This window comes from Misgurnus anguillicaudatus, chromosome 13 (assembly GCF_027580225.2).
Source record: "Misgurnus anguillicaudatus chromosome 13, ASM2758022v2, whole genome shotgun sequence".
NCBI classification, from domain to species: Eukaryota; Metazoa; Chordata; class Actinopteri; order Cypriniformes; family Cobitidae; genus Misgurnus; species Misgurnus anguillicaudatus.
The window spans coordinates 9,416,708-9,436,177 of NC_073349.2; the positions used below are offsets into that span (position 1 = coordinate 9,416,708).

General features: G+C 37.8%; 1 protein-coding gene across 2 annotated transcripts in view; it reads right to left on the reverse strand.

Annotated features, from left to right (window-relative positions):
- Positions 1 to 495: 495 nt before the first annotated feature.
- nkain4 (sodium/potassium transporting ATPase interacting 4) overlaps positions 496 to 19,470 on the reverse strand; it is a 73,456-nt gene continuing 54,481 nt past the window's right edge. Inside the window, exons 5-7 of one of the 2 annotated variants that reach the window (XM_055188562.2) lie at positions 15,030 to 15,090; positions 5,126 to 5,210; positions 496 to 1,278 (exon numbers count right to left, since the gene is read on the reverse strand). In XM_055188562.2, the coding sequence (XP_055044537.1) occupies positions 1,269 to 1,278; positions 5,126 to 5,210; positions 15,030 to 15,090 (156 nt within the window). In that variant the 3' untranslated portion in view covers positions 496 to 1,268. The remainder of the gene's footprint in view (positions 1,279 to 5,125; positions 5,211 to 15,029; positions 15,091 to 19,470) is intronic. The other variant, XM_055188563.2, reaches the window with a different exon arrangement.

Consider the following 19,470-nt stretch of genomic DNA (forward strand, 5'->3'; position numbering starts at 1 on the left):
TCAAAGTGACGTTACAGGATTTTTGGGCACTGGCATAATTCAAGACATTTTACTAAAAAAAAAAAAAAATGCTGAGTTTTAGTGGTTTTATTATAAGACTACCGATACAGAAACATTACAAACATTGTATTTATGCCTTAACTCATGAACAGTATACTGTTTAAAATCTAAAAACTACAGTTTTATTGTAAAGTGTGCTTCTTAAAAAAAACATATCACTTGTTTTAATATTAAAGGTGCACTGTGTAGGTTGTAGCGGCATCTAGTGGTGAGATTGCGAATTGCAACCAACGGCCCACCCCCTTCCTTTCGAAACGCATAGAGAAGCTACAGCAGCCATCACAGGACAAACACGTCATAGTCTGAGACAACGTAGGGACGAAACAGTTTGTTCATTTAGGGCTACTGTAGAAACATGACGGCGACTTCCATGTAAGGAGACCGGCGGTGTATGTAGATAAAACGGGTCATACTAAGGTAATAAAAACAATACAGTTAATTTTGTAAGGTCTTTATACACCACTGATAATATAGTTATGTATTTTATATTGCATTTCTGTCAAAAGGTCCTTCTAAAAGTTACACAATGCAACTTTAAGTCATCTAACATGTTGACATATTTTAATTCTGGCTAAAATACATAACTATTTTTTGGGGGTGATGCTGTATACAAAACTGCTTGGCTAAAACTAATGTAATTCAAAATCATATTTTGACATGAAACAACTTCTATTTTTGTAAAATATCCACAGGAGGTTTGCTCGCTTTGTGTTTTACCCTGCGCCCCACCCACTTTCCAAACAACCCTTCCTCTTACTCTTCTGTTTTACTGTGTACATGTGCAAATCCTGTGTGAAGGTAAACAGCATTCATTGGCCCTCCTCACAAAGAGCTGGAACTCGGTTAACCTCAACATCTGAACTCCTCAGAGTAACCCTGAACAAAGCACAGAGTTGCTGTCTATGAGATCATATAATGCATACCATGCCCGGACCACACACACAGCATGTAGACCTGCCTAATAAAAATAATGGAGCTTTTGTTTAGATATGTTTTACAGCCACTTGTAACGGCATTTAAACGAGGCAGCTGTACTTTGTTCAAACTGTACATTGTCCAGAGTTGGATCGGACGGCCGACTCTCCGGTCTTCGTCCGGACCCGCAGGGGTTGATAATGAAGATTGAAGAGCATTTTAATGAGGAAGCAGTGGATCTCAATGAATGAGGAAAAGTCTACTGGAGTGGATGAATCATCTGAGATGCTCATTTACGAAGACCTGATAAGCACAAACACACACATGAGTTATGGTTAGGACAGATAAGAGGTTGTTGTTAACATTTTACAATACAGTTGCCTACATTTGGTACCGATATCTACCTCTGAGGTACAAATTTAGTTGATTCAGTCATGTTAAAATATATAAAAGACACTACTGATATTACTGACATTTTATGGATGGATAATGTCATTTTATTATGCGTTTTGTTCATCAATTTGGTCAGTGTAAAGTGAATTTAAGGTGCACATTTAAACACAAAGCACATTTCAATTTCCTGTGGGGCATGGCCATTCTAATTCATATATTTATGACCTAAATGAAAGTAATTTTTACACTTTTAGAAAAAGGTCTTTATTTGTCCTAGTTATGTACAGATATGTATACAGTTGACATGACGCGTGATGTGCATAGGTTCACACGACGCAACGAACACATATTTTGACATGGCGCGTGATGTGCATAGGTTCACATGACGCAACGAACACATATTTTGACATGGCGCGTGATGCGCATAGGTTCACATGACGCAACGAACACATATTTTGACATGGCGCGTGATGCGCATAGGTTCACACGACGCAACGAACACATATTTTGACATGACGCGTGATGCGCATAGGTTCACATGACGCAACGAACACATATTTTGACATGGCGTGTGATGTGCATAGGTTCACATGACGCAACAAACACATATTTTGACATGGCGTGTGATGTGCATAGGTTCACATGACGCAACAAACACATATTTTGACATGACGCGTGATGCAGATAGGTTCACATGACGCAACAAACACATATTTTGACATGGCGTGTGATGTGCATAGGTTCACATGACGCAACAAACACATATTTTGACATGGCGTGTGATGTGCATAGGTTCACATGACGCAACAAACACATATTTTGACATGGCGTGTGATGTGCATAGGTTCACATGACGCAACAAACACATATTTTGACATGGCGCGTGATGCGCATAGGTTCACATGACGCAACAAACACATATTTTGACATGGCGCGTGATGCGCATAGGTTTACATGACGCAACAAACACATATTTTGACATGACGCGTGATGCAGATAGGTTCACATGACGCAACAAACACATATTTTGACATGGCGCGTGATGCGCATAGGTTCACATGACGCAACGAACACATATTTTGACATGGCGCGTGATGCGCATAGGTTCACATGACGCAACAAACACATATTTTGACATGGCGCGTGATGCAGATAGGTTCACATGACGCAACAAACACATATTTTGACATGGCGCGTGATGCGCATAGGTTCACATGACGCAACGAACACATATTTTGACATGGCGCGTGATGCGCATAGGTTCACATGACGCAACGAACACATATTTTGACATGGCGCGTGATGCGCATAGGTTCACATGACGCAACGAACACATATTTTGACATGGCGCGTGATGCGCATAGGTTCACACGACGCAACGAACACATATTTTGACATGACGCGTGATGCGCATAGGTTCACACGACGCAACGAACACATATTTTGACATGGCGCGTGATGCGCATAGGTTCACATGACGCAACGAACACATATTTTGACATGGCGCGTGATGCGCATAGGTTCACATGACGCAACGAACACATATTTTGACATGGCGCGTGATGCGCATAGGTTCACACGACGCAACGAACACATATTTTGACATGACGCGTGATGCGCATAGGTTCACACGACGCAACGAACACATATTTTGACATGACGCGTGATGCGCATAGGTTCACACGACGCAACGAACACATATTTTGACATGACGCGTGATGCGCATAGGTTCACAGGACGCAACGAACAAATATTTTGACAAGGCACGTGATGTGCATAGTTTCACACGACGCAACGAACACATATTTTGACATGGCGCGTGATGCGCTTAGGTTCACACAACGCAACGAACACATATTTTGACATGGCGCGTGATGCGCATAGGTTCACATGACGCAACGAACACATATTTTGACATGGCGCGTGATGCGCATAGGTTCACACAACGCAACGAACACATATTTTGACATGGCGCGTGATGCGCATAGGTTCACATGACGCAACAAACACATATTTTGACATGGCGCGTGATGCGCATAGGTTCACATGACGCAACGAACACATATTTTGACATGGCGCATCACGCGCATAGGTTCACATGACGCAACGAACACATATTTTGACATGCCGCGTGATGCGCATAGGTTCACATGACGCAACGAACACATATTTTGACATGCCGCGTGATGCGCATAGGTTCACATGACGCAACGAACACATATTTTGACATGCCGCGTGATGCGCATAGGTTTACATGACGCATGAACACATATTTTAACATGACGCGTGATGCGCATAGGTTCACACGACGCAACAAACACATATTTTGACATGACGCGTGATGCGCATAGGTTCACATGACGCAACAAACACATATTTTGACATGCCGCGTGATGCGCATAGGTTCACATGACGCAACGAACACATATTTTGACATGGCGCGTGATGCGCATAGGTTTACATGACGCATCGAACACATATTTTGACATGACGCGTGATGTGCATAGGTTCACATGACGCAACGAACACATATTTTGACATGATGCGTGATGTGCATAGGTTCACACGACGACAAGCCACACACATGATGGGCTAAATACATATTTTGATGAGCTTTGCATCGTGCGCCCTCGAAAAAGAAGTCTCCCGCCGTCACTGCATTTGCTACAAAGACCTGCTGGGTGATTCATTAAATCTCTGACTGTGAAATGCTCATGTATCTGGTATAGGACAAGCACTTGTCTCATTTTCATCTCCTCTGATTAAACTGTCATGAGAACTGTCCCCACGGCCAACATAATGCATTTAGCACCTCTATGTGCACACATTGAAATTAAAAAGGCTTCTTCCACACACACTCATTAAACATCCTGAATAATTCAGAGCTTATTGAAATGAGGCCAGCATTGGACTCAGAGGGATCACTTCTTCTCTGATCCACATTCCCTGCTTCAAACTTCATACTTAAGAGCAAGACTTCAGATTTAGGACAGATAGCAGCAGGTAGTAGAGTCCACCGTCAGCGTTTCAGTCATTAAACTATTTACAATGGGATTTATAGCTCTCATCCACTGTACTGAGAGAAGATGAACAGACTGTGTCAATCTGTCTGAACTTTTGTTCATTATTATATGACTCTGGAGTGAAAATCAATGAGGTCAATAATGCTTTTACACTGTAAATCTGCTGTTCACCTCAGTGGGAATTGTTTGGTTGGTGCAAGCTGTGACATCAAACAAGACGGATAAAAAAGGGCCCAAAAACTTTTCTGCCATTGGTAAACATTTTGTATAGTGTATACATCTAGGCTATTAAGCTAATTTTAAAAGGTACATAAGTGTTCCTGTAAAAAACTATTTGTTGAGTTAAAGAGGCCATATCACAAGACTTTTTAATGTCAAGTAAATCTTTGGTTTGCCCAGAGAGCATGTGTGAAGTTTGAGCTCAAAATACCATATAGATAATTTATTAGAACATGTTAAAACTGCCACTTTGCCAGATTTCAATTACCTATTTTTTCCACATGCTTGCAGAGAATGGTTTACCAAAACTAAGTTACTGGGTTGATCTTTTACACATTTTCTGGGTTGATAGAAGCACTGGAAACCCGATTATAGCAAGTCAAATTTTTTATGATATGCCCCTTTAAAAAAGTATGTTACCTGGTTGTCATAAAGGTTCTTTATGAAACCATACAGCCCAACAAAAAGCTTTATGCCAAACCTGAACAAACACACATACATATATGGATACTTACTGATGCATAGGCTTTAAGAGAAGATGAGATGGTTTCTCATTGACATGGTAGAGTGGGAATGGGTCAAATCCACCAATAAAATCAACTGAAAACCAAACAAAAGATGAAATTAAATGAATGAATCAAATGAAACTTGGAAATGAGCCATGATGAACATAAATGAAACATGAAATGATCACTACATGCAATAAAATAATGCATAACGTGATACAAATGTAAGAATAATTATCTGAAGATTAACACTGATTATCATTACCACAATTGTCATACGTAAACAGTGCCAGGATATACATACAGGAGATAAATAGGTTTTGACACACATACACACACGCATGCAGTTTTGTCTTCCACTGTTAAAGTTCAACCAATAGTTGCATGGTTTACTTTTACATTTACTTACAACCTCCATGGTCAAAATATATGTACATTTATAAAACGGTTGGTTCCTGTCCTTAATTCTGATAAGTCAATAGCTGTGTTTTATTTATGATTGCTGCACTCGATTTTGTGTATCTGTTTGTGCAGCCCCCTTAACAATGTAAACATACGTGAAAGCTGTTCACTACTTTCACCAGCTGAAGGAGGCTTAAATAATTGTACTTTTTTGTGGTGGCTTTAATATTTGTATAGTGTGGTAATTATTTTATAAAAGCAATAAAAAACTAGAGGCAAGTGCTGTATTATGATAAGTCACACCTGAATGGGCTTTATTGACTCTACTTCAAGCAGTGCCTAACAACAACCCAGCAGTCACTTATTCCATGATACAACAAAGTCTCTATCTATCTGTCTGTCTATCTATCTGTCTGTCTGTCTGTCCATCTGTCTACCCTGTCTGTCTGTCTGTCAGTCTATCTTGTCTATCTATTGATCGTTTTTCTGTTTATACATCTGTCTGTCTATCTGTCTGTCTGTCTATCTTGACTATCTATTGATCGATCTGTCTGTCTGTTGATTGATTTTTCTGTTTGTGCATCTGTCTGTCTGTCTGTGGGTCTGTCTATCCTGTCTGTCTATCAATCTATCTGTCAGTCTATCTTGTCTGTCTGTCTGTCTTTCCAGTATGTCTGTCTGTCTATCCATCTATCTATCTGTCTGTCTGTCTGTCCATCTGTCTATCTATTGATTGATCTGTCTGTCTGTTTGTCAATCAATCTTTCTGTTTGTGCACCTGTCTGTTTGTCTGTCTGCCTATTGAGCTATCTGTCTGGCTGTCTGTCAGTCTATCTTGTATGTTTGTCTGTCTGTCAGTCTATCTTGTCTGTCTGTCTGTCTGTCTGTCAATCTGTCTGTCTATCCTCACTGTCTGTGTGTCGATCAATCTGTCTGTCATTCTATCTTGTCTGTCTGTCAGTCTCTCTCGTCTGTCTGTCTTTGTGTCTGTCTATCCTGCCTGTCTATCAATCTATCTATCAGTCTATCTTATCTGTCTGTCTGTTTGTCGATCAATCTTTCTGTTTGCGCACCTGTCTGTTTCTCTGTCTGTCTATTGATCTATCTATCTGTCTGTCTGTCAGTCTATCTTGTCTGTCTGTCTGTGTCAATCTGTCTGTCTATCCTCTCTGTCTGTGTGTCTATTGATCTATCTGTCTGTCTGTCAGTCTACCGATCGATTTATCTATTTATCTGTCTGTCCGTCTGTCTATATTGTCTATCTATTGATTGATCTGTCTGTCTGTTTCTCGATCAATCTTTCTGTTTGCGCACCTGTCTGTTTGTCCGTCTGTCTATTGATCTATCTGTCTGCCAGTCTATCTTGTCTGTTTGTCTGTCAATCTGTCTATCTGTTTATCTATCCTCTCTGTCTGTGTGTCGATCAATCTGTCTGTCAGTCTATCTTGTCTGTCTGTCTGTCTGTGAGTCTGTCTATCCTGTCTGTCTGTCTACCTTGTCTGTCTGTCTGTCTGTCGTTCCAGTCTGTCTGTCTGTCTGTCTGTCTATCTATCTATCTATCTATCTATCTGTCTGTCTGTCTGTCTGTCTGTCTATTTATCTATCTTGTCTGTCTGTCTGTCAGTCTATCTTGTCTGTCTGTATGTCTGTCTATCTTGTCTGTCTGTATGTCTGTCTATCCTTTCTGTCTGTGTGTCGATCAATCTGTCTGTCAGTCTATCTTGTCTGTCTGTCTTTGTGTCTGTCTATCCTGTCTGTCTGTCTGTCTATTAATTTGTTAGTCTATCTTGTCTGTCTGTCCATCTGTCTATCCTGTTTGTCTATCGATCCGTCTGTCAGTCAGACTATCTTGTCTTTCTATGTGTCTATCTATCTATCTGTCTGTCAGTCTATCTTGTCTGTCTATCTGCCCAGTTGTTTATCTTTCTGTACGTCTATCTATCCTCTCTGTTTGTCTGTCTGTCTATCAATCTACCTGTCTGTGCATCTGTCTATCCGGTCTGTCTGTCTATCCATCTATCGATCTACATGTCTGTGCGTCTGTCTGTCTGTACATCTCTATCTACCATAAAGGTTTGAAGTATTCCTTCAAAGAAAATTGTTAAAGAGAGCAGACTACAGCTGCCACAGCAGTTTATCAAATGTTTCACAATTTAATTACTTCCAGTGGATTTTTGTCAGCTGTGACTGTTTAAAACTTTTGTACCTTTTAAACCAAACAAAATTGTAGTTACTTTATATAAACGTGATAATTGCTGGAGCATTTGCCTCTGTTGCCAGACATACAGCACGTTTGCATGCAGCAGAGCTTTTTGAGCGCAGAGCGTAACTGTTTTGTTTATCTTAAATGAGAGGCTTTAAAACTCATACATGTCATTAGTGTTGAGAACGTCTGCAAAGCCCCAGAGATCACGTGTTACACTAGCCTGGGTGCCAGCCAATCTTAGCCCCGCCCACCACGATTTGAAATACGGGGAAGATCGGTCTGGGGATTCACCGTTGAGGAGCTACTATGAGAATACCAAAACAGGCCGACGAATCAAATTGTGAGGGCGGGCTTTATACGATGATTGACAGATAAACGACAGTAACGTAATGAACCACGTCACCAAAGAGCGCGTGTGTTGAATGGCTGCCGCTGTAGAGTTCAGATGTGTGGATTCTGACATTGAGTCTGTTCTAAAAGATATCGACAGAGCATTGATTTTAAAAGAGGAACAGAGAAACGCGAGCAGGGCATTTGTTGATGTTTTTACGTTCCTTCCTATGGGATTCGGCAAAGGTTGAATGCAAATGAAATGGGCAACCTTATCATGGCGATGCAACTCTGCGTGCACGACGAGATGGATATAATTAGCGGTCGTTGCCAGCTTCTTTTCGGAAGCCCGGAGTCGTGGTTGCTGAATAAGTGAAGGGACATGCTAGGCTCCAATATTTTCAAGCCAACGTAGGGTATCGTCGTGGATGAAGTTCACCTAACGTACAAATGGTAAGAGATAGTCATACTCTATGACTTAGTAAATACTTCATGTTGTGATATAAACGAAATGTTGTAAACATAGTAGGTGTTGATGTACATTTGCTAACTCAGACTTAGTATAATCACAATGTTCGTGTCATTGTAGCGAAATAACTAGCAGTTCGGTCAGGCTGCAAAGACGTAATTTCAACATACACTCCGTTGCTCTGATTGGTCGTAGGTCTATCCAATTGAGTGCAGAGGCATTTTTCGGTTGAGACACGCCTCATAATTATAGCTCAATGGAGCGGTATCAGACTCAAATTCTGACTAGAATTGAGTATGACAACGTCAGGCTAGTGTTACACTGCTATGTGGAAAATTCTGGGAATTTATTCCTACAACTCACCTACAGCAAATGAACAATTTAATAACATTTTACACGTTACGTCAGTGCAAATACCTGCATCATATTTTCTAAACCTTCAATGCTGAAATATTTAAATTAGCTCATTAATATTCATTCCTTAACATGTCCTCCTTTATGTTAAATAGGTCTCTATAGATTATACTTCATCTACAAAAAATGCAAATTGCGTCTAGATATCATTTTACAACAGTTACCAGTTTAACCTAGTAAATCATAATTAGCTTTATATTAAAAAACAATGGATGTCTATGGTATGTTCTTGTTAAAACAGCCACATGTACACATTCTCTGTGCAAGTTCTTCGCAGTCAGCTTATATCACTTCTTCACATCTTCACATCTCATATCACAGGTAGAGATCAGACACGTAGCTCATGAAATAAGACCACTCAAGCACACACGCATAAAAAATTCCCTTTGAATCTACACTTTACATCTCTTTGCTTTACTCCAGAGGAGAAGAACTGTAATGCTCAGCACTGCACTATTTGACCCACTTTCATAAAATGCATCACTTTTTTGGTCTGCATAGGATTACTATACCCACACACTCACGCACGCACGCATACAATCTCTCTCTCTCTCTCTCTCTCTCTCTCTCTCTCTCTCTCTCTCTCTCTGATGTAAGGCCAGAGCAGCTGGTAGTCGGGTTGGTCTGTCTGCTGTCATTAGATGCACACTGGTGCTGGGAGACTACCGTTGCTTTAAATGAGTCAGCTGTAACAGTGAGACCGAAACTACAAACTAATTATGGATGCGAGTCATTTAAAACAGAAACAGAAAGAAAGAGAGAGAGAGAGAGAGAAAGTGTGTAGGGTGAAAGATGAGAGGAGAAGGCAAAAAAAGAACCTGGAGAAAAGATGTAGCCTGACACATTATTGTGTGTGTGTGAGAGAGAGAGAGAGAGAGAGAGAGAGAGAGAGAGAGAGAGAGAGAGACTTCAGAGGCAAGAAAGTGCAGTGCAGAAATTAAATCCCCCACATCAAATGCGCGTGTAAATGAACCACACATGGCTTTGGATGATAGAAAATATACCAACTGGGTTGCTTAGACACACAGACACACACACACACACTCACACAAATCATCTCCTTACTTCCAACAGCAATGTAACATGAGATAAGTAACATGAGAAGAAGTGCTTTCGCCCATCAATTCACAAATAACAGACATCACCCCTAAGATAGGAAGGTCAGAAATGAGATCAATAATATATTTCCATAGCTTCACATGGCTTTCATGAGTCATCATTAAATACGTTAACATGGCAGTAAACTGGCATGTGTCTCGTCTAGAGTTTCAGAAGAAATCTCAAAAATGTCCCCAGTTCAAATTCATTTTAACAGCTAGAGACACAGCACCATAAAACAGTTAAAACATATGTGAGCTATGTGCTAAATATGTTGGACAACTGTTCATGCAGACAGCATTTGGTCCTGTCTACTGTTTCATGTATTTGACAAATCAGAGTCACGCCTCTTAGTAAATGCCAATAGGATCGTATTCCTCATCGAATATTTCTGTAGTCAAATCATCTGAACTGTGCTCTCTACATTCACTATACGAGTTTGCCCACTCACTAGTCTATATGCCATATATTTTTCTTTATTTCTCCCAATGAATTTAAACAGAATAATTCACAGTGTTCATGTGGTTCAATGCGTAGAGCATTGGGTAAGCACCACAAAGGTCATGGGTTCGAGCCCAGGAACACACACAAATGCTGATAAAGGAATTGTATATATCGAATGCACTGTAAGCATCTGTAAAATGCATAAATGTGACACTGGACCATAAGGGTACTTTTTTTTTTATTGAGATTTATACATCATCTGAAAACTGAATAAATAAGCTTTCCATTGATGTATGGATTGTTATGGATTGATAGGACAATATTTGGCCGAGATACAACTACTTGAAGATCTGGAATTTAAGGGGGCAAACTGCATCCACTCACAAAAATACATTTTTAAATATTTAGGGTAGGTATGGAACATGATCTTTATATAATATCCTGATTTTTGGCATAAAATAATAAAATAAAATAATTTTGTCGCATACGGTTTATTTTGGCTTTTGCTACAAATATAGCTGTGCTACTTAAAGGGGGTCGCACACCGGACGCGCAGCTCAGCGCCATTTAAAAAAAAAATCGAACACATCGCTTTCTATGAGTATACGCACACCGGCGCCGACAGGTGGCGCGGACAGGTACAACTCAGGAAGTTGCTCAAATCCCTGTCGCGCCACAGAGCACCACTCACATAGTTTAACATGAAATAACCTCATATTTGTCCCAAATCATTAACGATTAACATTGGCTGCTAACGTATATTTTGCATTTTGAAGTAGACGCTATCTGACGAAGCTCGCGCTATTTAATGTGCACTTCCGGTTTACGATACCTCAGAGTTGTCCTAGACGCAACTCGAAGAGGCACGGCGCTGAGCTGCGCGTCCGGTGTGCGACTCCCTTAAGACTGGTTTTATGGTCCAGGGTCAAAAATGTAAATGTACTTCATATGACGAGAGACAAAGTTAAGTGTGCAATAACCAAGAGTTCATTACAGACTGGTCTATACGAGATATGTTTCCCATTCAGGCCCACTGTTGTACAACACAAACAGACGTGTCACTTCCTGTCCTCTGAACTGACCGGAGGTCATCACAACACAAAGGCAAACAGGAAATGATTGTAAAGAATAAAAGTCAATTTTTTCTGTGATGTCTTCTGACTCCTGTAAGAGGTTCAGCCCTCTGGGGATTTATATCTGTGGAAAATGACAGAACAGTATTCCCTACTTTTCATGAGAGGGGGTGAAAAAACAAACATTAGGAATCAGGGCTGTGGTTTGACCTGTATGAAAATGGCTACATGTTATTTTCAATCCCTGGTTCTTTCCAATTTACAGTATTTACAGAGTTTTTAACAAAAAACTGAAAACTTTTTGTGCATTTGGCTGTTCAATTACACAATAACAATGTTTTGTGGGCCTAAAACGGAAACTGGTTTTAACGTGAAAGTTATTGAATGCAATACAATTTTTGCATTAGTGTTAGTATTAAAACATGAATTAGTAAATACAATGACGTCATGTGCATGTGTATTTCATGTGTCATTAATTTCAATGGAAGCTTGGCGACACGAGCGACAGTGATTGATGGGGCGTGTCCAGTCACACGACAAGGTTGAGAAAAGTTTAACTTTGTGCAAATTATGAGCGACTTTCGGGAGCGACTACCAATGAGAACAAAGCAGTAGTTCACGTCATCCATCTCTCGTAATTTACTGGAGTGGACGTTACTTATTTGTTTATGACAACCAGATTTAAAAACGCCTCCTTTACAACCTCATTGAAAGAGATTAGTGACACAAAGCGACAAAATCGCTTATAATGTCAATGTACCTTAACCTAGCAATTTTTGTTGTTTTTGTGAATCAAAACTTTGCATTCAAAACTTTTGAAAAATGCAAATAATTAATTATTTGATGTTTTTAGTACATTGTTGTGTAAACATACCCTTAAAATGTTTAAAAAGACTGAAAGACTCGGTTTAAAAAGGCCCTAAACGTTCGATAGTTGAAGAAAAAGTACATACCATTTTATTACATTATAATCTATTTATCAGGACAATATAATCTGCAATAACACTATATTACCAGTCATTTTTATTTCCATTTTTTTCTTTTTAAACTAATTTTAAATTGTTCTTATAAAATCACATTTAATTCATTTAAATTCTTAGGTATGCCTGTTTTTATTGTGATTTTAAATTACTTCCTTACTTTACAGTTTTTTCTCCTATGAGGTGCACACATCAAATGACAATTTGACAACTACCAACAACATTTCTAACAAAAATAATGTTTTAATTCACATGCACTTGCAGAAAACTGAAACCAGACAAATTAACAAAAAGATGTAATGTTTTCAAATCTTGAATAATGCAAAAAAACAACGATTTGCGTGAGCAGATTACATACAAAGTCAATGTAAAAACGCAAATAGACACGTTTGGTGTGTACGCAGCAGTAGAACGAATCGTTTGGACAATATTGTCGTTTGCACAAAAAAATGCAAAACATTATTTTCACTGTTGTGTAAACATACCCCTAATAATGTTTTAAAAGACTAGGTGTAAAAAGGCCCTAAATGTGAACTTTTTTATACCATTTAATAAGATTATTATCAAATTTTAGGACAATATAATTTGCAATAAAACTATATATTCTACTATATTATATGCAATATACTATTACAGCCACAAAACAAATTAAAAGACGACTTGATTATTTTCAGTTTTTCAAAATTGACAATTTATAGGTGTGCATTTATCAATCTTGTTTCATTCTGTCAACTAGTACCAACAACAACATTTATATTTTTGCGCCATTTTTACCTTTATTTGATAGACCGTATGTAAAGATGGGACAGGAACGTACAGGGTGAAGAGAGGGGCACAGGATCAGTTAAAAACCTCAAACCAAGATTTAAACTCAGTTTGCCGAAAGTGCGACTGTCCACGACTACACCATTGGCTCTGACAACTACCCAGAAAATTTCTGCCAAATTCCTAACAAAAATAATGTTTTTATTTGAAGCCACTTAAAGAAAACTAAAACCTGATAAATTAACAAAAATATACAATGTTTTCAAATCTTGCAAAAAAAGTTTATATTTATTTTTAAACCACACAATGCTAGAGTTTTTACATGTATTTTAGAAGCAATTCAAAAGTGAATATTTGATGGAATAACCTTGATTTTTAAACACATCTTTCATGTTTCATGGCATCATCTTTTGTGTTTTACATTGCTGTTGAGTTACTTTATCGTCACTCTGGAGTTTTGCTTTTGTTGACATTTAACAGACACTTGACTGAAATGACCAAAATACATGTAATTAAAGTCAAAACTGGAGTGGTTTCTTACTTTTTTAAAGTTATATTTTTGGGCCATTTTGCCTTTATTTGATAGACAGTCACAGTAATTAAGAGACAACAGGAAAGTACAGGGTGGAGAGAGGGGTATGGGATCGGCAAAGGACCTCAAGCCAGGATTCAAACTCGGGTCGCCGGAAGTGCGTCTGCACCATATGTGGGAGCACTGTCCACTACACCGTCAGCTAAAACTCTTACTTTTTTCTGTGGCTGTATTTACTAATTTCCCTGTTTTTCTGTTTTTTCTTCAGTTTTTTTAAAAAAAAAACACTATATAAATAAATTTAACTTGAAAAGATGCAGATGTGTGCTGTTAGTGTACTGGCATCTCCTAAGAATGTTTCACACAGGTTTAAAACAAACTCGATGCACACTGAAAAAAATTATTAAATTTATTCAATTTTTTAAGGTAAGTGGCAGCAATCAATTAATTTAAGATACATTTAAACAAAAGTTTTTTGTTTTGTTTTTCTAATTTTCTTTTAAAAGTAAATTTTTTTAAATGTAGCCTCAATAAATTAATTGCGACCACTTACCTAAAAAAATTGAATAAATTGAATCAATCATTTTTTTCAGTGCATGTGAACACACTAACCTTGATTTCACATAACACTGCACTTCAAGAGGTACTATAGTGGTCATTAGTGTAAAGACAGAGTAATCTTTTCTGATCAGTTTTCTCATTCAGGTCAACTACTGGTGGTCATGGTGAAGCAATGGTTTAAAAAGAAAAATGCACATTAAGCGTTTAGCATTTCCACTATTCAAGTGACATGAGTAACCATACACTTTGACAAACAGTTTTTTTCATAGCAGAACAAAAATACATCCAAGCACTGTGTTCTACATCCCATGGGTTAAAAATCAGTAATTTAATATTTCATATTTTTGCTATTGAAAATTCATAAACTTTGGATCTTTCGGAGTGCTTTTTGCCTCTAAAAACAGCATGAAACAGAGCCACAATCCCCTAAATGGTTATGTAACAATACAATGAAACTAAATACAGTAGATCTTTACTAATATTGATGTAAACATCTTTGTTATAAAGTCGATTTTGGACAGACTTCTATTACTTTCTGATTACACAAACACCTTTGAGCTGACCAGACAAAAGTCTACTTTCTGCTAAACAGACAGACAACAAAAAAGCATAACTTAAGAAAAAGAGACAAATACTTACAACTGTCTTCCTCCTCTGTGATAACGCTGATGACGTAGCAGGCGTAGATGAAACCCAACAGCTAAAGAGACAAACAGAAACATATCAGAAAAAGAAAACAAAGCTCTGATTCCTTATTCAACACCTTCAAATCAAAATCTATAGCATTTTTCCACTGTGAGAAAATTGTGAGTCATACATACATGCGATTTAAAGAAATGTGACAGCACACCCACCTACAAATCCATGAAAGCCACATTATTAAAGCACAAAGGCTGAAGGACAAGTTATGCACAGTAAGTTTAATGCTTACCATTCAGTGTTTGTTCGAATCAAGTATGAGCAAGATGCTTGCCTTATCAAGAGCCACAGAAACACACGGCTAATAACAGCAAAGACACATCTGAGGGCGTTTCACAAATTCAATGCCAAACAAACAGTCATGCGTGTGTATGTGTGATGGGTATGACATTGCCACAGAGGCAGATGGCACAGCCATGCTCGAAAACACACAGGGCAAACTCAGCTCCCAGTAAGTGGCAGCAATCCAATCCAATTAATCCGTCATTGGGCAGGGGGCCTTGTGTACATCTACTGAGAAAAACCAATGCATTGTGTTTGTATGTGTTAGAGAGAGAATCGGATGCTGGCAAAGTTTGGAAGCGAGAGGTTTGTGCATGCCGACACGTGGCTGAATGCCACAGCACAGGTGAGACACAAGGCTGTCGTATTCACTTTGTGCATGTTATTGTGATTCAGAGCTCCAATCAGTTTTTATTACACAGATTGAGTGTGAAATACCAGTCGCATTACAGGAAATGTCAACAGCCAGACTGCCAACTGCAGGAGGAAAGCGGATTGAAATGAAAGTGGATTGATTTAAATGTCTCTGTGTGTGTGTGTGGGTTAGTTTCTTCTTACTGATAAAATGTATACCTTGAATGCACTGTAAGCTGCTTTATATAACATCTTACGCTGATACTCTCTGGTGAATGCGCATTGGACATTATCTTAAGCTATAGTTATTAGTTTATAAAGTTTAAATATGGATATCTAATCGAATCCATTATCCTCAGAAGGCTTTTATTAACCCATTGGAGCCACGTGGATTACTTTTGTGAAGGATGAGGGCTTCAAAATCTCTAGCACTGTTTACTAGCGTTATAAAGCTTAGAAGAGACATTTTCTAATATAACTCTTTGATTGTGTCATGTCATGTATCTCAGATGGCTTGAAGGTGAGTAAATCATGAGGTAATTTTTATTTTCGGTGGAGTATCTTTTTAAGGGTTAAGATGAGGGTTTCTGGGTCATTTGTCCTGAGGACCCTCAGGGAGTTTCTCATGTCAGCTATAAATCTCTGTCTAGTCTTCATAAACCCTTAGATATGAATGGGATTATTTCAGAATTGATTTTTAGATCTACTGTGGAATTTGTTTTGAACAAGGATTTGACCCTGCTTTATTTACATACTCTTCATTTGAACTGTTATTTACTTTGATGTTACCATGAAAATAAAACATTTGATTGTTTCAACCAATTTTGTATGATTTCAGTTCTTTCGAAATGAACTCAACAATTTAATAGCACTAAAAGTGGTTCACTGGATCGTAATCTTAATGCCATGTTTCCATCACCATGATTTTATGCGCATTTTGAAGTATCACATTAAAAAACAAAAAGTGATGAAAACGCAAAATTTCGATTAAAAATCCCTTAATTCACAAAAGTTTTTATGCTCGCCTGAGGTGTTTTTTTAATTTATGTGAAAAAGAGTAAATGCGAATAAAGGGAGATGGAAACGCATATTCTGACGTAGCAAACATGAAACCCACGAGACTGACCGTCTAGCTGTTTCACACAAGATGAGTAGCACAAGATTTTGTTTTAGGATATGTGTACATAAATTAATTGTTAATTCTGGTGTTATTTGCAATGTTTATGTTTTAATCGGGCAGGATAAGGGATTTGTAAAAGACGTTAAGGTGGGTGTGTCTGCTACATTCTGTTAATGACACAGGTGTAAATAAAGTTTTTTGACGTTAAGGTACACGGTCAGCGTTATTTCTCTGAACAAGTTTAAGTAAGTTGTAAAGTAAAGAAACCTTCTGGTTTTAAGAAGCACAGCGGCATCGAAATTTGGTGTTGTTTTATATTGCTGAATCAAATGTAAGTTTAAACACAGTTTAAAACGTCATCTTAACGGTTTCAAAATACATGCCATTAACATTGTTAACGCATTTTACTGTACGAACAATACTGTATAACATAACATAATTATAAAATTATTGCATGCACATACGGTACAAAGCATGATTATTTATTTAGATTTCAGAATGAGCACGTTTATCATTAATAATAAATATGCTGCGGTCTGTCCGCTGATCTGATACTATAATGAAGATAAATGTATAATTGCTGTTTAAAAAGTAAAATGTATAACTTTCAATTAATAACTATGTTCATGCTGTTTGTGTTGTAATAATGTACAGGGAGACTTCAGATATAAAAGCGGAGACTATAGTGATGTTTTATTATCAAAATCTGATAACGTCCATTGATTTAATAGAATGTTTGGGCTTACCAACATGGTGGCGCAGTGGCTTCACAATTGTGACATCATGCGCAATCCAGTCATTTATATAGATCAGTGATGGAAACACACCTAATTCGCTTTTTTTTTCAAATTTTTAAAATATTTGCTTCACGTTTGGATGAAAACCCAGCTATTGAGGAACCATTTTAAGTGCCATATTACACCTATGTAGCTATATCACCACTTCTGGTTCTTCATATGTGATGTATAGTTGCTATATAGCACTAAAAATGGTTCCCCTTACGAGCTTTTAGTGCTATTCAGCACCAAAAAAAATGTACAGCAAGTTTTGATTAATTGCCCTTATATCCTAAAATGTGAAATTTATTTTATCAATACATTTTTCTTAGAATGCAAAATATCGCAGAAGGAAATAATCTATTACAATTTCTTTAAAACAAAACCTTTTTTAGGTTTTTGAAGACAATTATGTTGTAATAGATTATTTCCCTCTGCGATATTTTGCATTGCAAAAAAATAAGATATTTAAAGATCCCAAACGACTTGCTTTTTCAGTCTGAACAAGATGTTACTTTTCAATTTATTAAATGAATATGTTACTAGGTGTATTCAATCATTATATAAATGGCATTTGTAATGAAAAGCTCTTTCATTGCAATTCCATGTTTATTTCATAATGTCTAATTAATACCCAATTAACTAGCTAATATTTAAGTGTGAGAAAAAGCCCTGAGAGAGACATGCGCTACCCAAATGACCAGGGGCCTCATGTATAAAGCATGCGTACGCACAAAACAGATTCATAACACTTACAACATCGCTTCATAACAGAGTAACACACACTTTACACAATCAGATCCGAGATTAAAAACAGAGCAACTACCAGACCAAGAGGTTTGAGATGTTTGGAGCAGACCGTGTCTAATCAAAAAGCCACTTGCATGTGTGTGTACAACATGATAAGTGACTTAACAGGTCTGGGGAGTTTAGCTTGACACTTTGAAGTGAAACTTTTCTTAATCACGTTCTCAGACACACACTTAACAACAGTCTAGATGGATGTGGAAACAAGCTGAGCCTGTGATAACACCGCACGGTTTGAACGTGACAGGTTTTAAAAGTATGTTTAAGTGCTGAAAGAAGACTTTAACTCTGTAGTTAACAGACAAATACAGTATCTTAAATAATAATACTAATGCAATAATTGTTGGTTTTGGCACTCACTACAGGTACCTTATAATATTAGGGATGGTTGCAGAAATATTTGACAAATATTTTAGCAAAACCAATTTCATTTCTTCTGTGGAAGTTTAGCAGAATGTTTATTTTGGGTTTTTAAATAATAAAAGTGTCTTATTAAACTTCACAACAAAGGCATGAACTAGTCTATATAACTACATTTTGGGACGCCTGAAGTCACAAGACAGCTCTGTGTGAGGAACAAACCAAAACCTTCACTACAAATCTTACTTTTAGGGCTCTGGCTTTTGATTTTTTGGTAAAAATGATGGTCCCCAGGTTTTACAGGGGAAGTACCCTTTAAAAGGACTTGATATGTACCATTTAGATACAGATATGTATACATTTGGTACCAATATATACTTTTGAGGTATAGGGGAGAGCGGGACACAACCTAACGCTTTTTGATTTTGGCTCAATCATTCAAAAAATATTTGAGTTTGATAAATTATATTTTTACACAAGTAACACACACATATCTGCTACAAATGAACATTTGAAGTTTGTTTCTAACATTCTATTACACCAAACTTGACAGAAGTGCAAACGTTACAACTTACCCCATAGGTGGGGTTAATTGTAACTGGCAGGGGGTTAGTTGTAACACTTGAAGGCAAATATTTCAATACTATTTTGTCTACATCAAATCAAAACCCAGAACTTTGGG